Source organism: Oncorhynchus tshawytscha, linkage group LG07, assembly GCF_018296145.1.
Source record: "Oncorhynchus tshawytscha isolate Ot180627B linkage group LG07, Otsh_v2.0, whole genome shotgun sequence".
Taxonomy (NCBI): domain Eukaryota; kingdom Metazoa; phylum Chordata; class Actinopteri; order Salmoniformes; family Salmonidae; genus Oncorhynchus; species Oncorhynchus tshawytscha.
This window is the reverse complement of record NC_056435.1, coordinates 1,364,333-1,388,599: the sequence shown is the minus strand read 5'-3', so window position 1 is coordinate 1,388,599 and position 24,267 is coordinate 1,364,333. Positions and strand designations below refer to the sequence as shown.

Below are 24,267 nucleotides of genomic sequence, written 5' to 3'. Positions count from 1 at the left end.
CAGTTGTGATCCAAAGCACCGCCCCCTCATCAGATCTACACGAATAACATAGGTCACCTATTTTGGCGTATTTCGCTGAGAGGAGACTAGTTTACATCCCTGTGTCACTCTCCACCCCTCATGACAGACTGGACACACAGTTGTAACATGTGGCAGGAGAGATGCTCACAGGGTGAAACTACACTGTAAAAGACTGTGACGTACTTGATCATCTGGAAGAGCTTGTGGTCGGACACCTTGATGTTGCGGGCCATGTTCCAGGAGAGGTGCACCATGGGTACATGGGACTTGACGCTCTGGAGCTTGTTCCACTCGTAACGCTCCACGGCCAGCTTGTACTGGTGGGCTGTGGATGTTGTGAAATTAGTTACAACACTTTACAGGTCTAGAAACAGCTGACAAACTGATTCTAGAGTCAACTATCACTTTGAGATAATATCCATGTATTAAATTGTATTCATAAATACATGTCTTTTTTAAATGACTAAATGTATTTACAGTAACTGAAGGAGCAAGCAAAAGCTGCATCGGAGGCTTACCACTGAGGGGTCCTACGTTCCAGGCAATGTTGTTGCACCAGCCGATGGCCTGGACCCAGTGGACGGTGCCCGTGTTGAGCCACACCAGGTCCCCCGGCCGCTGGATGAACCGGTAGACAGGCACATCTGCCTCGTACAGGTCCTCCAGGTTGGGCCACCACGAACCCATCAGGAAGTTGATGTTGTTTCTGATGGAGAGCGAGGAAAAGAGCGAGGGGGAGGAAAAGGGCGAGGAAAAGAGCGAGGGGGAGTAAAAGAGCAAGGGGGGGTATTTCTTTTCAGTCTTTTCTCATTTCTGTAAGAGATGTGGAATTAGGACTCGTATTAAAGACCATCTAATTTCTGTCTTCTGGGCCATTCCTTTGTCTGTATTTAAAATCAGAATAGTTTTGTTGTGGAAGGCCAGAGAGAAGACATGGGTTAGTTAGATCTCCCTTGTTTCATTAATGCCCTCATTCCTGGATTCAATTCAGCTCCTTTCCTTCCTTTCACTCAATATCTCCCTGAATCACTCCTTTTTCATTCAGACAGTTTGCTCTTCGTGTTCAAAGCGAGCCACAAAAGAAACCGACCCTCACCTTGACACCCCATCTGATGTGGTTCCATCTTTTGTATATTTATCCTTTTCTCTGCTGTTCTCGCAGACCCCCCCTCACCTCCCCCATTTCTCATTCACTGACAACATCACTATTTTATAATGTATTATCACTAGCCTCTATGGTTGTTAGGTCCTTACTTTTCACAGAAGTTGCTCATCACTCCCCAGTAGGGTTCTGGCACAGCAAACCACTCACAGTCCCCAGGGCCGATGTTGATGTTGACAGAGCAGAAGTTATTGTGTTCCTGATGACCTGGACCACGGAGATGAAGACCAAGTTAGAACTGTATTATGTAATTTTTTGGGCGACCCCCCCCACAAAAAAAACACAGAAATGTTATTTATAGATCTGTCATTCTCATTGAAGGCAAGTCTAGAACACGCTAGATCTGTTATGTGAGAAATTTCCATGTTTCCCATTCTTAACTTTAGTTTTTCCCTCTTACTTTCGGTTTTGTACACCAGCTTTAAAACAGCTGAAAATACAATATTCTTGGTTATGGAATATATATATTTCACAGTGGTTTAATGATGCTCTACACCGTACTTGCTTGTCTTGGCACAAAGTGAATTAGGCAAACTATTAGAATTTCAACCAGGAAATGGTAGAGGGATTTCTGCATAGTGCATCTTTAACAGTCTGTCTTTGTAACTCATAAGTATCAATATAAAAAAGCACTAGAAACTGCAACAGCTTGTCCTATAAAATTGTATCGCTGTACCGTGCCCTTGCCCAATATGTACAGTGTGTGTGTGTGTGCATCTACCTGGTATCCTGCTGCCGGGGACCTTCATGTAGAGCTGGACAGTGTTCATGCCCAGGATGGTGTGTCCTACGTGGCTGAGCAGATTGCCAGCAGACACCACCCTGGCGAACGCAGGCAGCTTACTCAGCTCCTGCAGCTGTAGCTTCCACCTGGGGGATGAGGAGAAAGGGGGTGTGTTCAAAGGAAGCAATGGGGTTTAGAAATATTTTGCAACGTGTGACCAATGCCATGTCTGACCACACAAGCACGTACTTTCTTTCGTCTGACACGTCGATGTTGGTCCCAAATTTGATGTGCTTTAGGGGACCCCTCCTTTTGCGTGCCACACTGAACACAGCAGGAAGAAATTATGATTAGAAAAGGTTGAAAGGTTGTGAATCTATCAGTGAGAAATCCTGACAGGTGTGTGTTGCTCACCTCTCTGCTGATGCTGGCTCAGCGTCTGAGGGCTCCTTCAACGCCTTCTTCTCATTCTCCTCCTGAGAGTAAAGAGGATCCCATTCAAAAAGACACCGAGCATTGGGAAACAGGTCTGTGTGTGTCAGGGTTTCCGTTAGCAGGATATTGCCCCCCCAAAAAGAAAAGCCGATAAATAAAAGTCGCCGGCCAAAATAAATCCTATTACAAAATATTGCCATTTATTTTGATGGAAATACATTTTTACCGTCATGCTTATCAGTCTGTAGATTATTTGAATAATTTAGTGGAATTAAATTGTAGGGTTTATTTTTGTTAGTTGTTGGATAAATAAGATACACGATGGCTATCACATGCACACAGAATATTTTGAGTGAGATTTCCTCAGCTGGTTGTTTATTTTCATTTCAATAATAAAGTTGTTTCTCAAAACCATTGTCACATCGTTAATCAAAAATCAGAATTAAAATGATACAAATCTAAAAGTCAAGTCAACTAAGGCGAGATCCCCAGCCTGCCATATGGACACTTATATCCCGTGATCCATTGGTAGCTAAAGAAATGACTGCATGGAACTCAGATCCTATAGACCAATACAGCAGTAGGCCTATAATGTCCATTGCTCTTTCACACCGATTGGTGATTATCAAAAGGGGAGATTGTCGGAAAGATTGATCAAAATCGCTTACTGCAAGGAACTACAGTATAGTTTTAATATATTATCATTCACAGTGGATGTTAAAAAAAACGGCAGAAGGACAGGTGTGTCTATGCATCCTCAGGCACGCACTCCAACATTATCAGGACTGAGAAAACAGACATGCTCACATGGAGGACTCCAAACAAAACAGAATTAAAAACATTTACAAATATCGTAATTGGTTACGAAATAAACCAAAACTAATTTCTCACGTGTAGCAGGTTGTGAACTCTGCAAACAATGTTCCCACTCTTGAGAATGGTAAATGACCCATTAATACAAGCTAGGGCTGGGCTACATGACGATATATATCGAGTGACAATTGAAAGACGTCTATTGTTTCATATTGTGCTCTATCGTTTAGTTCGTTTTGTCGCAAATCACTCTTTACGGCAATATTTTTTGTCTAATGGACGATGCTTTGCGTCGGTGTGGAAGGAAATTTGCAAGACAAACAAACATGGAAGAGAGTGAACGTGACACAGAGCAGAGACAGGGAGCTCGTACCTAAAAGAGGGTCAACGTTGGTCGCATGGACGTGGTTTGGGTATGAAAAGTCTGACACCAACCAGAAAACTGCCCAACGCAAAATATGCCACAGGCCGGTCCTGACAACAGGCTCAAACACCACTAACCTCTTACCCCCTAACCCCCTACGCAAGAATCATGTGAAACAGTACGGAGAGAGTTTACGGATGAGACCCAAAAAACTATTTCTAAATTGAATTTACAGAAAATGTGCTATATCGTGATATGTATTGTTATCAGGATATGACATTTTGGCCATATCACCCAGCCCTAATACACGCAATACCATAAAACAATGTTACCAAATGACAGGGATTAACGGTACATTTACTACTGGTGATAGCATATCACTGCAGAGAATACCAAGACTGTGCACAGCTTTCATCAAGGCAAAGGATGGTTACTTAAACAAATGAAAATATATTTGAGATTCTTCTAACACTTTTTTGGTTACTACATGAATCTGTGTGTGTTATTTCATAGTTTTGATGTCTTCACTACTATTCTACAATGTCGAAAACTGTAAAATTAAAAACCCTTGAATAAGTAGGTGTTGCCAAACTTTTGACTGGTACTGTATGTAATGGGGAATTGATTAAAAAAAGAAAAATATTCACACAATGAAACCATGAATGCGTAAGATTTGTCAGGAAACAGCAGAGTCATTCTGGAGAGCGACTCGCCTCTATCTTCACCACACACCCCTCCCCTTCTTCTTGTCTAAACATTTAAAATTATACTCAACACACATTATCTTCATATTTGAGACGTTTTTCTACTGACAGCCACAACTCAGAGGCTCATTGCCATGCACATTGCCCACATTACGGGCTTCCCGAATAGGCATAGGCCTAGAAGCTTGTGATTTGAAACAAATCAGATATTTTTGTCAAAATAAGCTAATGATAGCCTCCCGGGAGGCTAAGGGCGCTGTACTGCAGCGCCAGCTGTGCCACCAGAGACTCTGGGTTCGCGCCCAGGCTCTGTCGTAACCGGCCGCGACCGAGAGGTCCGTGGGGCAACGCACAATTGGCCTAGCGTCGTCCGGGTTAGGGAGGGATTGGTCGGTAGGGATGTCCTTGTCTCATCGCGCACCAGCGACTCCTGTGGCGGGCCGGGCACAGTGCGCGCTAACCAAGGTTGCCAGGTGTGCGGTGTTTCCTCCAACACATTGGTGTGGCTGGCTTCCGGGTTGGATGCGCGCTGTTTTAAGAAGCAGTGCGGCTTGGTTGGGTTGTGTATCGGAGGACGTATGACTTTCAACCTTCGTCGAGCCCGTACGGGAGTTGTAGCAATGAGACAAGATAGTAGCTACTAACAATTGGATACCACGAAATTGGGGAGAAAAAAAAAGGGGTAAAAAATATATAAATAATAATAAAAATAAGTAGCCCGATGCGGTCTCTGTGGCCAAGTCATGCTTTCTGGTGAAGTATTTTGAATGATTACAGACATTTTATTACATGTATTTCCCTATTGGACCCACACATCTATCTACTGTTCTATTGGTTTTCAGATCAACTTTCTTTAGTTGTCCAGAAGCCAAGGCACCATCCTAGTCATATTAACAACCCATCCTAGTTGTTGCCTCTAGATTCCTCCTCTTTCTAAGTTTCTAACAGAGACTTTAAATCGGTCACGTATGGAACTGCTACCTGGTGACCCGTGTTTCCCAACTGCTACCTGGTGACCCGTGTTTCCCAACTGCTACCTGGTGACCCGTGTTTCCCAACTGCTACCTGGTGACCCGTGTTTCCCAACTGCTACCTGGTGACCCGTGTTTCCCAACTGCTACCTGGTGACCCGTGTTTCCCAACTGCTACCTGGTGACCTGTGTTTCCCAACTGCTACCAGGTGACCTGTGTTTCCCAACAAATTGGATTTTGGCAAATGTTTGAGAATTATGTCAACTCCTACTTCATTACAGGAGTTGCCTGTTCTGTTAAGCTGCATTACCATAATCTACATGTGATTTCTGTCATTCTGAGCACCGTGGGTGGATGCCTTACTGGACTACGCACCCAATGCATATGGATCCGATACATTTAAATCTTTCCATTCACGTTCTCCAGCGCCACATTTTCCAAACGGAAACCCTGGGTGGGTGCGTGCATGCATCCCTCTACTAACCCGTAGTGACTCCTGGAAGGAGGCAGCCTGGTACTGGGCATATTTGGCGATGGTGGTGTGAGCTCGGCCGCTCTCGCAGCGCCACATCTTCTTGATACCACTCAGGTCCCAGTTCTCGTCAGCGGGCTGAGACAGCTGGGTACGACACTCAACCAGATGGTCTGGGTTAGCCTCCACTAGGGTCTTAGTAGAGAACAGACCCAGGTCTGAGAGAGGGGGAAAGAGGCAGGAGATGGTTATGAAAAAGAGAGCGAGAGAAAGAGTGAACAAAGGGTAGAAGCAGGCACTCATTCAAATAAAGGGCCTGGAAACCTGCTAATGCTCAAGCTGCATAAGTGCAACATCCAAGTTAATGGTCGGCACCAAGTACTCCTTCATGGGGCATTTCTCAATTGAATTGGTTCAACTCCTGCGTCCTCTCTCGCCTCCTTTTGAAAAGGGTCAAAGGTAATTGAGGAGAAGCGGCAAAGAGAGGGAGGGTTTTAAAGCTCTTCGAAGGAATCAGGTAGGATACTCATAACCATTTACTTATTTTATTTTTACTAGGCAAGTCAGTTAAGAACAAATTTTTATCTACAATAAAAGCCTACCCCAGCCAAACCCTAACCCGCTGGGCCCTACGGGACTCCCAATCACGGCCGGTCGTGATCAGTCTGGAATCGAACCAGGTTCTGTAGTGACACCTCTAGCACTGAGAAGCAGTGCCTTAGACTGCTGCGCCACTCGGGAGCAGCAGTTGATGAAAGATGACTATTGAGGAGGGGAGGACTCATCCGTTCACCTACTAATAAATTAACATCTCCTCCACCACTTATCAGTTTCAAGGTCACTGAGGAGAGAGGGTGGTGGAAGGACTTTTGCCCAAATGAGAAGGCAAAACCGGGTATTGTAATGACAGTCCTAACCAGCAGGTGGCAGTATAAATGGTAGACTCACCTAGTTTGAGCGCCCCGGCCAGCCCTCTGATGACAGTGACAGGGTTGGAGGGGTTTGTGCAGAACTGGTGCAGCGGAGGGAAGAAGGCATCCCTCTTATTCTCCAGCTGGGGATCAAATACACAATAACGTTTTTTAAAAGGACATTCAATATCATTTCAATTGAAAATATATATCTCACGTCTTCAAAACACCACCTTTGAATGTTGAGTGTATATACATTTGCAAGATTCGCATCAGAATCACATTGACTAAAACATTCCCCTTTCATTATTATTATACTATGACGAGAAGTCCTTCTTCCATACTCACATAGATGCTTGGTGTGGGGGGGTTGAGTTTGTCTTTGGGCAGGACTGGGGAGGGAGGAGGGGGCAGGCGAGGAGGGGGACACTTATCCAGCAGTATACTGCTGCTAGACAAACCGTTCTTCCCCAGGTTTCTGAAAGAGAGAAAAACAGGGAAAGGAGACAAAGAGAGAAAAAAGGTACAAACAAGATTAGTCTCTTGATTTTACAGTATAATCTCTGCTCTGACAGTTCCCTCTACCAACAAATGCAATACTCTTCCCAAAAGAGGGAGACCATCAAATTTCCTACAGCCCAAAAAATAACTGGTACAGGGTCCCCCCAGTCTAACCTGCAGGCCTTGAGCACATCAGTGGAGGAGGGGTAGATGGACACGGAGGAAGAGGATGATGGGGGGGTGCGGGCATGGGGTGGCATGGGTCTGCGACACGTGGCGGGGGGGTCCGCCTTCAACGGGCTCTGGGAGTCCTCGGAGATGCCCCCCTTGCCGTTGCCATTGACGACGGTGGCGGGTCCGGCTGATGATAATGTTGCGGTGGTGGTGGAAGGGCTGTTGAGGCCGTGCGGGCCCGTCGACTGGCCGGGCTCGGTGGATTTGGGCGAGGGGGTTGCGGTGGACATTGCAGAGATGGGGGAGGAAGCGGTCGAGGAGACGGCCGGGTGGATGTTGTTGATCTTCTTGTGGGGGGCGGAGGTGGTGGGGTCATCCCCCTTAGGATTGTCTGAGCTGTGGTGAGGGGACCGGTTGCTTGTCCCGCCGTCTCCCGCCGCCGACTGTACGTGATTGGATAAGCTTTCCGGCGCGGCAGTGCTATTGGCCGTTGTCGTCTCCCCAGGCCCCTTTGTTGCCGTGGCTGCAGGGCCGTTGCCGAGGGGCGTGCTCTCTTTGGTAGCAGGGGTGCCGGGTGCTCCACCTGAGGTAGCAGAGTGATGGGGAGAAGGGGGGGACGGGAGGTGGTTGAGAGCCTGTTGCCACGGCGACGGGGCGGCGGAATGTCCAACCTGATTGTGGGGCGTCTGTGGGTGCGAGAGGGGGTGGGTTGACCCCCCAGAGGAGGAGAGAGACCCATCCCCATTAGGACCCGCCCAATGTGGAGCGGAACCCTTCTGAAGCCCCTGTAGAGAGAGGGGAGCAGGGAGGGAACCCCACTGTTAGATCAGAATAAGGACTACAACTAAACAACATATAGGTCTAGTTCTCTCCTTACTAAGGAACATCTGAGATAACTAAGAAAGAATTAGCACAGAAAAGAATAGCAGTTCACTCAGAGCCTATATGAGCTTCACATAGACCTGAATAGAGTGAACAGGTAGAGTCCTACCTGAGTGGAGTTTAGGTGCAGGGCCCGGCGCGCTGTGTCCTGTGATTGGGTGCTTGTGCAGGTGTGAGGTAGTAGTGCGCCGGGCTGCAGGTAAGGCACGTCTCCGTTGGGTCCTGTGGCCACCACCGGGTCATCATTATTATTATTGCCCACAGAAAGTGTGTCAGAGTGTCCGTGTGGTGTCCCGTCTGCCAGAGGCCCGTTGGCCAGTGGTTGAGGGGGGCAGGGGGGCCGCAACGAGCCCTGAGGGGCCAGATGGGGCCGGGAGAGGGGCAGGCTAGAGTGAGGAGGGGGAAGAGAGTTGGTAGCTGAGGGGCCGTTGGGGAGGGAGGGACGCAGCTGTCCAGATGTATTCTGTCTCATCTGTAGAACACAACATCAGGGTTTAGTCTAATTAACAACAGCACTTTCAGTGGATTAACATGAATTAGTCAATATATTACTCTACATTAGAATAATTAGAAGGGACATACAGTATACTGCTTGCAGGCCATCAGGTAAACATCTGTGGGTAATAAGTGTGTGTGTGTGTGTGTGTGTGTGTGTGTGTGTGTGTGTGTGTGTGTACCTGCTGCTGGTGCTGCTGCATTAGGTTGAGTTGTGCCTCCAGCTGCTCCAGCATCTGCAGCTGTAGGGGCTTCAGACTGGCCCGGTTACTCCTCAACTGGTCCAGGAGCTGGGAGCACCGAGTACGTACCGATTAGTGTGTGTATGTGTAGAGACGGAATCAGCAGGGGGGCGCAGGGTGTGTAAAGTAAGTGTGTGTTTACCTGTAGTTTCTGTGGTGACAGGTACCAGTTGGGGACAGGCTGCTGTGCCGAGTTACTAGCCCAGGAATCTGGCTGGCTCTGCAAAAGGAGTTTGAGAGTTAGGAGTGAGAGATTCCTCATCTTCAGCAAACCTAAAATATTTAAATGGATGCAAGTGGTATTGTAACATACTGCTCACACGATTTCCTATGCTACCTGATGTCTGTTCTACAAAAACACATCAGACCCCCATCTGAATATAGTGTAATATACCTTGGCTGGGCTGGAGGCCCTCCTCCTCTTGGCAGGGCTGGACTGGTCCTCCCCCTGGCCCATAGGGCCCACGTGTGGGGGCAGAGCCTGGCCCGATCCCCCTCCCTCCGAGCTGTGCTGGGGCTTACACGCCTACAGAGAGGGAGGGAAGGAGAAGGAGGAGGGAGAGTGAAGGGGTTGCAAGGGAGTGCAGTGAAGGGTGTTGAAAACATGATAGAAGGTAAAGCAGTGAGGTAAAGTGCACAGAAAGACAGGAGGGATGCAGGAGAAGAGAGAAAGGGCCAGGAAAGGGTAGATCACAGGCAGAGATGGAGGGAAGCAGGAGAAGAGAGAAAGGGCCAGGAAGGGGTAGATCACAGGCAGAGATGGAGGGATAAAAGGAGAGCAAGAGAAGAGGGAAAATTAAAGGCCAGGTAGCAAGGAGCAGAACGCAACATGAAGGATGGAGAGGAAGTGACAGAATAAAGGGATAGGCAGTTAGAGAGGGAGAACAAAAGCAGGAGGGTGAAGTTGGGACTTCAAAACACATACATATTTCTTCCCTGCATTTTTATTTTTTTTACAAATAATCTGCAATGATACCCCGAAGACGACCGGTAGAGTGGAATTTCTCATCACAAACTGTCAACCCTTCCACGTTGACAGAGTCTCATCGCCAACAAAGACGCTTGGCCTGCTCATACCACAACGCTAAGCCCTTGGCAGTTGCAGCTCTTAAAACTAAATCATCAATATTTTCAAAAAGACAGCTCCAGGTGTGAATTGTCATCCTCCATTCGACATGAAAATGGATTTGTTGAAAACATGGGTTGTGGTCATAATCAGAACACCTGAAACCATGTATTCATAAAAAAAACAGGTTGACAAGTGAAAGAAAACAACCCTCTCCCGTCTCCTCCCCAAAACAAACATCTGAAGACGGCTTCAGTTTGTATAGACTGATGCTGAGAATTATACTCAACAAACACACACACACAGGAACTAATGTTGTCTATAATGAAAGTGAATGAATGGTACTGCAACACTAGGGGGCGCCGCTAGGTTTCAGAGGCAGCAAGGCACCTGATGACCTCAGGATGAATGAGAGGAAGAATGTCAACCTGGAACTATTCTACTGAGGCACAACCTCACCAATCACAACGACAATCAATTGATGTCTTGCCGCTATTCAACAATCGTTTCAGTGTGGAATAGCAAGTTGTTGTTTTTTAGTCTGGTAAAAAATACATGAGTATTTAAAAAAAAAAAGTGTATTTTTATATTGTGTAAATACACTGGATGTCACAATTAAAATGTGTTATTTTTGAATGGAGAAATTAAATTAAACCAATTTAAATTAACCAAATTGATCTTTGAGCTGTGAAGCCATGATAACAGATACTGATATACAGTGGGTAGTGAGGTTGGCCTGTGGCTGTGTCAGGGAGATTGGGGAAGGGAGGAGGGGATTGGGATGGGCAACACCTCCCTTGATCCTGTCAGTCATAACAAAAGCCCTAAGCAGTCATAACAAGAAATTGTGGCAAATCACGTCATAACATTTGCATGTCATGTCTCAAGCCACAGTATCACTAGATCGCTGCCTTAACAAGCTGCACCTAAAAACCACACCAGGTACAGCTATATGAATGACTTACCAGGGGGTTTTCCAGTCACTGTAACTTTTCCAGATTGTGAGCATAGCTTGGTTAAATTGGTTCTTATGACTGCTCTAGGGCATCGGTTACTCCACAGGAAAACTCATGGAGAAGCTCCAGGTGATGTGTTGCCCGTTGGCGGTGGGGGTGGTGTGTGTAGAGGGTTGTGTGTGGGGGTGTGGGGGGAGTGGTCTATCTGGTCTCACCTGCGGTGCAGTGTTCAGGCCACCCTGCCTGGAGGTTAGCTCTGCTGGGATTGGTAGACTCCAGGCCTCATCAATAAGAGGAAGCATTTTACTTTTACTCTGTAGACTAGTGACCTGGGGGTTACTCAACTGAGCCTATGGAATGGAAAACGTGTGAAAACAACATTTTAATGACTTAAAATGATCTTGCGATCAAAATGTTATTGTCTTGTTACGGTCGCTCTCACCTAGCTGGTTAGCTACTAGCTTGGCCTATCAGTGGCCCCATCTGTTACTGAGGATTGAATACCGGTATGTTTGCCCGTTATGGTCTTTAGTAGAGTGGTCAACCAAACAGGGAAGTTGGGGGTCATATGTGCACTTTGAATGAATTTACACAACACAATCATTAAAACAAACCATCATGTTGTCTTAATGCCAGGGAATTATGCTCAAATTACTGGTGACTGGAGAATGTTCCCTCATTCATACATACAGATGAATGCGGGGTAATGTTTTTACATCAAAATGGACAAGACATGGGGTATGGGACTGGAGGAGCCAGGTTCCACTGTGAACACACACAGATTTGCCTTCTGGCATTCAGAAAATGGTTTCCACAATCTGTAGTTCAGAATAGTCAAGTTTGAGTAGCCCAGCAGCTCGGATCATAGGTCTCTCCAGCAGTGGGATTCAAAGTGGGTCTTCAGAACTCTCCCACCCAGTCCAATCAACTCTTAGTACCTGAACACCCATTTAAGTCCTGAAAGGATGGGAGCAAACATGGTGATAACTCAACCTAGTCAACAAGAGGGCTAGATTAAACCATTCCCACTTTGCTGACACCTGTCCAAATTCTTTCAGATCTCCAACAGGAAAAAAAAAAAAAAAAAGCACCCAACCAGTGGTCAGTGAACTCAGGAGCATCCCCTCCCCTCACCATCTTAGCGGTAGGGAGCTAGGGGTTGATTTGGGACTGAACACCTCCCTCCCGAGTCTCTCCCCCTCTCCTCACCTGCAGGCATTTGATGCGTTGTGTGAGCGCAGTGGCGTTGGAGCAGGCCTTGCTGCGCATGGCGTTGATGTAGCACTTGATGGCGTCATGCGGCTGGCTGCAGGACTCGTAGAGCGTGCCCAGGTCCATCCAGGCAGCCGCGTGGCCGTGGTCCAGCTGCACTGCACAGATGTACGCCTGCAGAGCATCCATGGGCTGGTTCTGTTGCTGGTACAGAACACTAATGAAGAGAGGAAATGATTGAGGAGAGGGGGACAGGGAGAAAAAGGGGTGGGGAGAGGGTTGAATATTGAAAAAGAGGCAGAGAAAGAGGGGTGGAGAGGTTAAATATAGAAAAAGAGGGGTAGAGAGGACAGACCGGTGAGTGGTGGAGGGTTAAATACATAAAAAGAGTAGAGGACACAGTAGTAAGGGGTGGAAAGGGTTAAAGAGAGAGTGGAGTGGAAAGGGTTAAAGAGAGAGTGGAGTGGAAAGGGTTAAAGAGAGAGTGGAGTGGAAAGGGTTAAAGAGAGAGTGGAGTGGAAAGGGTTAAAGAGAGAGGAGTGGAAAGGGTTAAAGAGAGTGGAGTGGAAAGGGTTAAAGAGAGTGGAGTGGAAAGGGTTAAAGAGAAGTGGAGTGGAAAGGGTTAAAGAAGAGTGGAGTGGAAAGGGTTAAAGAGAGAGTGGAGTGGAAAGGGTTAAAGAGAGAGGAGTGGAAAGGGTTAAAGAGAGAGGAGTGGAAAGGGTTAAAGAGAGAGTGGAGTGGAAAGGGTTAAAGAGAGAGTGGAGTGGAAAGGGTTAAAGAGAGAGAGTGGAGTGGAAAGGGTTAAAGAGAGAGTGGAGTGGAAAGGGTTAAAGAGAGAGTGGAGTGGAAAGGGTTAAAGAGAGAGTGGAGTGGAAAGGGTTAAAGAGAGAGTGGAGTGGAAAGGGTTAAAGAGAGAGTGGAGTGGAAAGGGTTAAAGAGAGAGTGGAGTGGAAAGGGTTAAAGAGAGAGTGGAGTGGAAAGGGTTAAAGAGAGAGTGGAGTGGAAAGGGTTAAAGAGAGAGTGGAGTGGAAAGGGTGACAAACAGAATGACAAAGGAGGGAGAGATATGGGATGGTGAGAGGGAGAGGAGTGGGAGAGTGATAGCAGAGCAAAACAAAGACAGATCGAGAGAGAGAGAGAAGTAGTACGGTCTAATGCGTACCCTATTGAACACCAAGTGTCTGCACTGGCTTCTGATTTGTCTATGGACTGCCTGTAGGAGACGAACGCATCCTGGACCTTGCCAATACTGGAGTAGCACCTGCCCAGGAAGTACCAAGACTGTCCCGAGTTGGGGTCTGCTTCCAGTGATTTCTGCAGACACTGGATGGCATAGCTGTCCTTGTTGGCTCGGTCTCACTGACGGGAAGGGGTCTCCTATAACAGGTTCTAGCTGCTCCACCGTGTGGTGCATCCAGCCTAGTAGAGGGGGAGGGGAGAACACAGAACAATAGGTCAACCTTCCCATCATCTCATCCATCCATTTATTCAGTGCCAGACCCAGTCATTCTTTTCATCAGCTGTGTGTGGTCTTACCTAGCTGCTGCAGGGTAGTGGCCTTCACCTGTGCTGGGAGATTCTCCGTCTGCAGAAGGGTCTCGTACGCCTCCTTGGCAGCCCGGTATCTCTTCTGCAGAAAACGGGAGAACGAGAGCGAGGGAATGAGAAAGAGAGAGGGAAAAAAGGAGGGTGAGAATAACAAATGACGTGCCATATTTGACAGATTAAGCAGTGTCCCTAGCCTGCACCGAGACATTTTACTCCCACCAGACTGCTGGATGTAATGACTCTGCTGCAGCAACGTCCTACTGACACAGCAGAACACTGACTGACCCACAGCTCTGCACTCCTGTGGTGCTACTGCAGTCAGTCAGCCAACATGGTCCGATTATTAAGAGCTGCTGCTTAAGCCAAAGCAGTGTGAAAGATGAATCACACGGGCATACGAGATAGGGACTCCTGTTACCATGGCAACCACACGGAACTGGCAGAGGGGGAAACCCATCCATTTTCTATGATGCGTGGTCATTTGATCACAACACAAGGCTCTCTCGGATCAATTAGCCTAGCTGATAAAACGCTAGCTAGCATAGAATAGTTGTATAGTTAATATTTTAGGGTAAGTAACTTATTCTTGAACAGCGTTGTTGAATACTTACTGAAATGGAAAGCACGTAGCTACAGTACAAACACAATTCAATGAGATGAGAGGAAAAGGACTAGGCTTACCTGAATCTCATACAAATGGGCAATGTGGAACTGAACTGAGGAAGAGAGACAAAAAAAATACAAATTGTTGGCTACTTTGGAGAAAAATTCCAACATTCAGCATCAAAATTCTGGTCAAAATGGAACGACTCCAGTAAAACAGAAATGATTGCAGTTAATCCACTGTGTTGAACAGATGAGCTGCTAGTCTCCTCCGGTGGCAGCAGGTTGACTTGTCTGTAGAGCAGTACTGTGTGTCTGAGCAGAGTGAATGAGCCCAACCAGACTGATACACAGAGGTGAGACTGCCCTTGATGTGCCCGTGTGTGTGAGAAAGACCGAGAGAGGATGTGTGTAACAGAGATAGAAAGGACACGTGTGAGAGAGAAAGTGAGGGAGGATGTGTGTGTTTGTCCCTGTGCCTGATTGGAAACACTCCAGCGGGACGGGAATTGGGGTCTCCTAGGTAACAGGTTCCAGGCGATAGGAGCCAGTAGAGGGGGAGAAAGCCGAATGAAATAACAATAATATCATGCAGTGTAATGTTTTCGGTGTGCTAGTTAATAAACCCTACCACACCACCTCCTTTCACTCTGATCAAATAGATTGTTACAGTTGTTGGGTTAGCTACAGTGCCTTCTGAAAGTATTCACACCCCTTGACTTTTTCCACATTTTGTTGCATTACAGCCCAAATTTAAAATAGATTAAATTGAGATGCGTTGTCACTGGCCTACACGTTACATGGCAACAGGTAGCCTAGTGGTTAGAGCGTTGGACTAGGAACCCAAAGGTTGCAAGATCGAATCCCGAGCTGACAAGGTAAAAATCTGTCATTCCGCCCCTGAACAAAGCAGTTAAACCACTGTTAGGACGTCATTGAAAATAAGAATTTGTTCTTAACTGACTTGCCTAGTTAAAAGATTTTTAAAAAAGGGAGATTGTCCACCTGGCAGTGCTGCTGCTCCAGTTTCAAATGTTCTGCCTGCGGCTATGGAACCCTGACCTGTTCACTGTGATTATTATTATTTGACCATGCTGGTCATTTATGAACATTTGAACATCTTGGCCATGTTCTGTTATAATCTCCACCCGGCACAGCCAGAAGAGGACTGGCCACCCCTCATAGCCTGGTTCCTCTCTAGGTTTCTTCCTAGGTTTTGGCCTTTCTAGGGAGTTTTTCCTAGCCACCGTGCTTGCTGTTTGAGGTTTTAGACTGAGTTTTTGTACAGCACTTTGTGACATCAGCTGACGTAAGAAGGGCTATATAAATAAATGAGATGTTTTATGACCAGCACTAGAGGTGCACGAGAGAACATTATCAGCATCATAACATACGTAGACAAAACGTTGTGACATATGAAATACGAGTGACAGTGTAATCAATGTGTAATAACTGAGTTAAATTATTTTGTGACGTGCAGTCATATTCAGGTCCTGATTAGTCAACAAGATTATTTGACACATCAAATACGGTTATTCGACGTGTATTTTTTTTAACACACAAAGACCCAAACGGCTCCCCATAGCAAAGACCAGGATTTCTATGGAACGCCGTTTAGCTCTTTGCATGTAAAAAAAGACACGTCAAATCACCAACCCTATTTGACAGGTCAAATCACCAACCCTATTTGACAGGTCAAATCACCAACCCTATTTGACAGGTCAAATCACCAACCCTATTTGACAGGTCAAATCACCAACCCTATTTGACAGGTCAAATCACCAACCCTATTTGACAGGTCAAATCACCAACCCTATTTGACAGGTCAAATCACCTTGACCAATCAGGATGTGAAAATGACTGCATGTCATACAATAATTTAACACATTTTTTTACGTAGTTATTTCACCATCACTTGTATTTCATTTGTTTACAACGATTCATCGATACGTATGCTATGATGCTGGTAAAGTTGTCTTGCGCACCTTCAGTGCTGGTCATAAAAAAAAAAGATAGCTAGCTCATGGATGCAAACAAAGTCCTTTCCAAAAACATAGCAAAACGACATTGTTTCAGTAGCTATATAGTTAGCTACCTGTCATCTAAAATAACCCTTACTTAAAAGACAGTTCTTATTTTATTAAATGGTGGTCGGACCCATCTATTTAAAGCGAGCCACAATAAGGATTAGCCACAACAGTGGACCTTGAGGAAAGCCTACAAATAAAAGTAGGGCATAATTATACTATTTGTATTCATTTGCATCACTGTCAAACCTCTATTTTGATGGCAAATCGCAAATTCCACTATTGTGCCTCATCCTTATTGTAGCTAGCTTCACAACACATACCCCGGTCTGGTCGAGCCTCAAAAGCCAGCACTCCTGCGTTGTCTTGGCTGTGTGCTTAGGGCCATTTTCCTGTTGGAAGGTGAACCTTCGCCCGTCTGAGGTCCTGAGCACTCTGGTGCATTTTTTCGTCAAGGATCTATCTGTACTTCGCTCCGTTCATCTTTCCTTCAATCTTGACTACTCTCCCAGTCCCTGCCACTGAAAAACATCCCACAGGATGATGCTGCTTCACTGTATGGATGGTGCCAGGTTTCCTCCAGACGTGACCACTTGGCATTCAGTCCAAATAGTTCAATCTTGGTTTCATCAGACCAGATAATCTTGTTTCTCATGGGCAGAGTCCTTTAGGTGCCTTTTGGCAAACTCCAAGCGGACTGTCATCTGCCTTTTACTGAGGAGTGACTTCCGTCTGGCCACTCTACCATAAAGGCCTTATTGGTAGAGTGCTGCAGAGATAGCTGTCCCGTTGGAAGGTTCTCCCATCTCCATAGAGGAACTCTTGAGCTCTGTCAGAGTGACCATGGGGTTCTTGGTCACCTCCCTGACCAAGGCCCTTCTCCCCCGACTGCTTAGTTTAGCTGAGCAGCCAGCTCTAGGAAGTGTTTTGGTGGTTCCAAACTTCTTCCATTTAAGAATGGAGGCCACTGTCTTCTTGGGGACCTTCAATGCTGCAGAAATGTTTTGGTATCCTTCCCCAGATCTGTGCCTCAATACAATCCTGTCTCAAAGCTCTACGGACAATTCCTTCGACCTCATGGCTTGGTTTTTGCTCTGACGTGCACTGTCAAACGTAGGACCTTTAATAGACAGGTGTGTCTTTCCAAATCATGTCCAATCAATTGAATTTACCCCAGGTGGACTCCAATTAAGTTGTAGAAACATCTCAAGGATGATCAATGGAAAAATGAGAGACCTCAATTTCAAGTCTCATAGCAAAGAGTCTGAATACTTATGTAAATAAGGTATTGAAGTTATTTTTATTTTTAATACATTTGTAAAAATGTCTACAAACTTGTTTTCTCTTTGTCATTATTGGGTAGTGTGTATAGATGAGGAATTTCTTTTATTTAATTCATTTTAGAATAAGGCTGTAACGTAACAAAATGTGGAAGTCAAGGGGTTTGAATACTTTCTGAATGGACTGTTTTTAATAGGCATTTATTTCTGTAGGAGCACACAGAATGCGTGTGTAGAGGAAGCGGTCGGTACGCAATTGAGTGAGAGACATGTAGGGGAAAGGGAATTTAGCGAGCAGAACTGTGATGCTTGGCTTAGTTTATTTTTGTGGTGTCCTGCAAATGCACATGTACAAATGGAGCACTAGTCAAAGCAAATTAACATGGTCTTCAAGACAAACATTTCACAATATAGTTCTGCAATATATATATATATAACAACAGTTTGAGTACTCCATTACGCATGCCCATCCCTACTCTCAATCAACATAGTTGGCCAATTTGTCCAGTACATCTCTGTAGTTAAATCTCAAATGAACATCAACATGCATATTTAAAAAAGTAAACTCGCATTACCGAATTATCTTTATTCACACTACTTACTTTCAGCTTTGGACAAAGTGCAGGGGTTGGAGTCAATCAAAGCCAGCTGGAAATGCTGTCGACAGAACAGAATATCAAGGCATTAAAATCCACTGAAGGACAAGAAATACACAGAAACAAAAGAACAATGCAAAAGGTAATTCCTATACATGAATCCCCATGCACTGAGACACTCCTTTTCCCTGACTGTCAGACACAAGGAAATCAATTCTTCAGCAAGCTGCCTCTCCCCCTGCTCACTTTCTGCACTGCAATTAGAGAGCAGGAGAGAACGAACAAGGGAGTGGGCAACTGATGAAGAGATTGCACACTGTGCAAGTCCCCCATTGGTTTTGTTTGTTAGTCTCACTCAAACATTTAAAAAAACTGCAAACATTTCTCTCCGCAAAATGAGTAGAATTGCATGAAATTAACTACTTTGTGCATAGGATCCCCCAAAAGGCCTGGCTGCATGTGTGGGTACACAGACCCACAAGCCACTGAGACCCCCATAATGAGTTCAGATTTTTGGTGGCCCATCCCTGATCAATAGAATAAGGTGCCAACATATACATTTTTTTAAATATATCTCTTTTTATCATTCTACACTAACATTCCTCCCTGGATGTCCTGTGGGAAATGTTGTGGTGGCTCCACTGGTGGAGGAGAGAGGCAGGCAGAGTACCTTTAGGCTTGACTCGTAGTCGGTGTTGACCTTAAACATGAGGCCGAGTCGCAGGTGGATCTCCTTGGCTCGTGAGAAACTGGGGTCGATGTACAGCACCTCCTGGAAAGCTTTAATCGCCCTGGGGGAGGAGAAGAGATGGCGAGAGAGCGAGAGAGAGAATAAATATATTCCAAGTTAGAAATGGGAGACGCCACTCAGAGAAGATGAAGAGTCAGCACTGCAGTGTTGAACAGAGAACACAGCCCTCCAGAGGAAAGAATATCACGATTAAAACAGGAGCTCTTCCTGGTTTCTTCACAACTGGAGATCTTCAGGGATTCTTCACAACTGGCTCCCTATGCGCTACTGTTCACCAGGGCCTGTAGGGGTCATGGTCAAAACAAGTGCACTATAAAATTAAATAGGGTGCCATGTGGGATGCAACTGGTGACGGCGTCACCATGGCAACCATACACATTTATTTCCCATGCACGCCCGCACACACACACACACAAAATCATAATCTAGTCCTCCATACTTAGATAGTATAAGACAGCTACTCACCACTGAAAGGCGTTGTAATGGAAGTAGACCATGCCCAGGCCATATAGGAAGGCAGCATTCTGGAAGAGGCAGATGCACACAGAGCACCATTAAGACTAATTAGTTACAGGCCACACATACACACGCCTACACAAAACAACGCTTTCAAAATGGCTGCAGCCCAGACATGTCGTCTGCATATGAGCCCTTCCAGAAACCCACTCTATAAGGCATCTGTCTTAATCTGTCGTCATTAGTTATGGACCATTCATTTTAACCACAAGCAATAGAAGTTTTTCATTGTGCAATGACTGGTTACTGCACTAGATGCCTTTTGGGGATCGTCTCTGCTGGCCGACACAAATGGAATCATCATGTAGGCATACCAAATGCTCACATCTCACCACAGATTTCTCGACTCAAACAGAAAACGGCAGAGAATGAGTAATCTGAAAGCCACAACCCACAGCGTGCCTCCAGACAAACCCCTGAATCATAACCACACACACTTCCTGTGTCTGGTTGGTCGGCCGGTGCGATGTGAATGGGTTAACCTTGGCAGGTTGAGGATGAACATGAGCAGAATATAATCTGCAGTAGAAGTAGAATGGAGACATTACTACTATAAGAGCTCCACAGATAAGAGCGTGAGTAAAGGTGTCCGCGTGCTTCCCCATCAGAAACAGTTGGGAACAGTTTGTTCATATATTATGACGACATTTTGTGACGTGTTTGTTCATTGTGAGCTTTGGCAACGGTGTTTCAGCTATTTGTGCACGCTACATGTTTTTTCCGTGTCAAGCTGAAGTTGAGCCGAAGTCTACGCCTCTTCACCCATCTTTGGTCAATTATAGGAATTCTTCAAATAAGTGTTTGTCATCAAGGATAGACGACTCGTTTTCATGCACATTTCACTTGAGAAACACTGCACCAAACATCTTAGATATCAATTACACGACTAAGGTCTGACACAAACATCCAAATTAAATGAAAGAACTTGAGTTAGCTTAATTCTGACTATTTTGAGGAAGTGTATACTGGCTACTGCGTCTAAAGAGGGACAAACAGAGCTATTGTCGCCTTATCAATTTTTTCCAAGCGAAGGTCTTTTAAGGGAGTTTGTGAGCACATTTGTTCAGTTTGAATAGGCTGCAGCCGAAACCAAAGCATGCGGAAGCTTTCAGAGTGTGTCCGTCAGTCGTATTTTCTCACCTTCCAGTAGTCGGACTGTAAGCTGTAGTACCTCTGGTATGCTGATAATGCTGTGATTAGGGAGAAAGAAGAGGGATATTAAATGCCAGACATACCAAAAGGTTAACACTAACTAACTGTGCTATAAGACCAGCTTTGTTTTCAGCAATGCCAAGTTGGGGTCAACTGCATCTAACTGAAATTAAGTTTAATTCCGTTTTTAACCCAGGTGGGGGGGACAAGGAAAAAAATAACAAATAAAGGGAGGTAAATCGAGTGTGACAGAAACCATGTTACCATACTGTTTTTATGCGCAATTCAATTCAATTAAAAAAAATATGGATAGATAACTTGTTCTTTCGACACGGTGGGATCTTTTTGCATCTCTAAAATTAATTATGTGAGAAATGCTGGTGGAAATGCCTTTATGCACAAATACTGATTTGGACTCGAGAAACCATGCAGTTTATTAGGCTACAGATGAAATAACCCACTGGGCACACACTGGTTGACTCAACGTTGTTTCCACATAATTTCAATGAAACGACATTGAACCAATGTGGAATAGACATCTGTGCCTAGTGGGAACTCCAGATGAACTTCACATTGTGCTGAAAGTGCACGGTGATCTTCATGTTCCGTTACAATACATTTTAAGGGGCTTGATTGATGCTTGACTGCCGTTTTGACAAATATTCTCACAATAATCTCATCGGGTAGACTAGCCTACCTGCACTCTGCCAGCTGTTAGCTGGAGCCCATGTGCCAAGACCAGAGTAGACGCGGGTGTTGCACGCTATACTGAAACTTCTGGACTTTTTCCAATACTACAACATGAAAAATGGTTCGGGACTATCATTTTGTTACCGTTGGTACTTCTGTCAAATGTGTCTCACGGTTCAACAGTCTATCAGTGCAGCCAATGTCCACCTTATTAAAGTGTGAAAGCACACTGCCTGCTCCACTTGACTTTAGGCTGCACTGGGAGTCTGGAGGGCATCATGTTAGCTCCCTGCTGATGCTGCACAGAAGTTAACACACTTGAATAATGCCACACAGCATGTAGAAATGTTGACTTAATGTTCGCAAAACAATGTCCATACAGGAGGGGCGGGAGCGAGCGAGCGGGGAGAGCGCAAGAGGGGCGTCTACTCACCTTTAGCGTACTCCTCCAGGAGGAGGTTGAAGTGGCCTAGCTGGCAGAATAACTCTTGCTCCACTTTTCCTTCAGCCTTCAAGATGAGAGAATCATAGGAACGAACAGCCTGTGGACAAATACAGCAAGACGAAACTCAGCATGAACACAGACAGCAGTGTCTCTTACCAGGAAGTCTCACATGGGATCCGTCACAACGGCCCTCTATTCCCTACATAGCGCACTAATTTTGACCGGAGCCTCTTATGCCCTGGTCAAAGGTAGTGCACTATATAGGGGATAGAGTGCCACTTTTCAATCAGTTATCAATGTCCATATAAATGGGAGCGATGGTATGGATTTCCGTTCATTGTGTGTGTTGGACCATGTTTTGATTTGGACTTCTTCCACTGGAAAATAAAAAGCACCGCGAGATGCGCATCACTCACAGGGATGGCTCTGCCTGAGGCCTAATCACACATATTAAACACACCCACTCCTGGAGGACTACTGCTGAACTCTAGAAACCCATAAACATTGTTTCCCTGCATTCTGAGTAACAGCTGAGGACATAGCTTCTGAAACAGAGCACAATCACTAAATATACACAAACAGCAACTAAGCATTGCATCAGAACATTCCTTCAGATAGTCTGTCACACACACCTGCAGAAAACACACACAGTTGAAGTCGTAAGTTTACATACACTTAGGTTTGAGTCATTAAAACTTGTTTTTCAACCACTCCACAAATGTCTTGTTCACAAACTATAGTTTTGGCAAGTTGGTCTACTTTATGCATGACACAAGTAATGTTTCCAACCATTGTTTCACTTATAACTCACTGTATCACAATTCCAGTGGGTCAGAAGCTTACATACACTAAGTTGACTGTGCCTTTAAACAGCTTGGAAAACTCCAGAAAATGATGTCATGGCTTTAGAAGCTTCTGATAGGCTAATTGACATAATTTGAGTCAACTGGAAGTGTACCACCTGTGGATGTATTTCAAGGCTTACCTTCGAACTCAGTGCCTCTTTGCTTGACATCATGGGAAAATTAAAAGAAATCAGCCTAGACCTCAGAAAAATAAATTGTAGACCTCCATAAGTCTGGTTCATCCAAACGGCTAAAAGGTACCACGTTCATCTGTACAAACAATACTACGCAAGTATAAACACCATGGGACCATGCAGCCGTCATACTGCTCAGGAAGGAGACGCGTTCTGTCTCCCAGAGATTAGCGTGTTTTGGTGCGAAAAGTGCAAATCAATCCCAGAACAGCAGCAAAAGACCTTGTGAAGATGCTAAAGGAAACCGGTACAAAAGTATCTATATCCACAGTAAAACGAGTCCTATATTGACAAAACCTGAAAGGCAGCTCTACAAAGCCGCTGCTCCAAAACCTCCATGAAATAGCCAGACTACGGATCGCAACGGCACATGGGGACAAAGATCGTACTTTTTGGAGAAATGTCCTCTGGTCTGATGAAACAAAAATAGAACTGTTTGGCCATAATGACAATCATGTTTGGAAGAAAAAGGGAGAGACTTGCAAGCCAAAGAACACCATCCCAACCTTGAAGCATGGAGGTGGCTGCATCATGTTGTGAGGGGTGCTTTGCTGCATGAGGGACTGGTGCACTTCAAAATAGATTGCATCAAGAGGACGGAAAATTGTGTGGATATATTGAAGCAACATCTCAAGACATCAGTCAAGAAGTTAAAGTTTGGTCACAAATGGTTCTTCCAAATGACAATGAACCCAAGCATACTTCCAAAGTTGTGGCAAAATGGCTTAATTAAAACCTGTTTGGGATATGGGGCATTTTCACTTTTGGATGAATAGCGTGTCCAGAGTGAACTGCCACCTACTCTGTCCCAGATGCTAATATATGCATATTATTATTAGTATTGGATAGAAAACACTATGAAGTTTCTAAAACTGTTTGAATGATGTCTGTGAGTATAACAGAACTCATATGGCAGGCGAAAACTTGAGAAAAATCCAACCAGGAAGTGGGAAATCTGAGGTTTGTATTTTTCCAAAGCTTGGCCTACTGAATACAGTGTCTATGGGGTCAAGTTGCACTTCCTAAGGCTTCCACTAGATGTCAACAGTCTTTAGAAACTTGTTTCTGGCTTCTGCTATAAAGGAGGGGGGAATGGGAGCTGAATGAGTCATGGGTCTGGCAGAGGGTCTCAGGCTCGTGACGTGCGGTCCCGACAGAGTTCGCTCTCGTTCCAGTGCTTTTCTACAGACAATGGAATTCTCCGGTTGGAACCTTGATGATTTATGTTAAATACATCCTAAAGATTGATTCCATACATCGTTTGACATGTTTATACGACCTGTGCCAGAACGTTTTGAGTTTGTGTCTGGACGTAGTGCTCACGCCTCATGAAGATGGATTCTTGGGCTGAACACGATAACAAGAGGCTATTTGGACATAAATGGACTTTATGGAACAAAGTCATTTATTGTCGAACTGGGATTCCTGGGAGTGCATTCTGATGAAGATCAAAAGGTAGGTGAATATTTATAATGTTATTTCTAACTTCTGTTGACTCCAACATGGCGGATATT

General features: G+C 45.3%; 1 protein-coding gene across 1 annotated transcript in view; it reads right to left on the bottom strand.

Annotated features, from left to right (window-relative positions):
* The window catches only part of LOC112255120 (lysine-specific demethylase 6A), a 49,673-nt gene that overhangs the window by 8,118 nt on the left and 17,288 nt on the right, over nucleotides 1–24,267 (bottom strand). The window contains exons 3-27 of the mRNA XM_042323782.1: nucleotides 21,703–21,811; nucleotides 20,568–20,617; nucleotides 19,377–19,435; nucleotides 18,831–18,951; nucleotides 18,167–18,221; nucleotides 14,336–14,370; nucleotides 13,643–13,736; nucleotides 13,496–13,525; nucleotides 13,269–13,464; nucleotides 12,104–12,323; nucleotides 11,110–11,244; nucleotides 9,267–9,398; nucleotides 9,015–9,092; nucleotides 8,813–8,920; nucleotides 8,245–8,607; nucleotides 7,254–8,038; nucleotides 6,927–7,056; nucleotides 6,616–6,721; nucleotides 5,680–5,885; nucleotides 2,322–2,383; nucleotides 2,157–2,231; nucleotides 1,905–2,053; nucleotides 1,276–1,390; nucleotides 540–727; nucleotides 205–346 (exon numbers count right to left, since the gene is read on the bottom strand). Coding sequence (XP_042179716.1) covers nucleotides 205–346; nucleotides 540–727; nucleotides 1,276–1,390; nucleotides 1,905–2,053; nucleotides 2,157–2,231; nucleotides 2,322–2,383; nucleotides 5,680–5,885; nucleotides 6,616–6,721; nucleotides 6,927–7,056; nucleotides 7,254–8,038; nucleotides 8,245–8,607; nucleotides 8,813–8,920; nucleotides 9,015–9,092; nucleotides 9,267–9,398; nucleotides 11,110–11,244; nucleotides 12,104–12,323; nucleotides 13,269–13,464; nucleotides 13,496–13,525; nucleotides 13,643–13,736; nucleotides 14,336–14,370; nucleotides 18,167–18,221; nucleotides 18,831–18,951; nucleotides 19,377–19,435; nucleotides 20,568–20,617; nucleotides 21,703–21,811 — 3,743 coding nt within the window. The remainder of the gene's footprint in view (nucleotides 1–204; nucleotides 347–539; nucleotides 728–1,275; nucleotides 1,391–1,904; nucleotides 2,054–2,156; nucleotides 2,232–2,321; nucleotides 2,384–5,679; nucleotides 5,886–6,615; nucleotides 6,722–6,926; nucleotides 7,057–7,253; nucleotides 8,039–8,244; nucleotides 8,608–8,812; nucleotides 8,921–9,014; nucleotides 9,093–9,266; nucleotides 9,399–11,109; nucleotides 11,245–12,103; nucleotides 12,324–13,268; nucleotides 13,465–13,495; nucleotides 13,526–13,642; nucleotides 13,737–14,335; nucleotides 14,371–18,166; nucleotides 18,222–18,830; nucleotides 18,952–19,376; nucleotides 19,436–20,567; nucleotides 20,618–21,702; nucleotides 21,812–24,267) is intronic.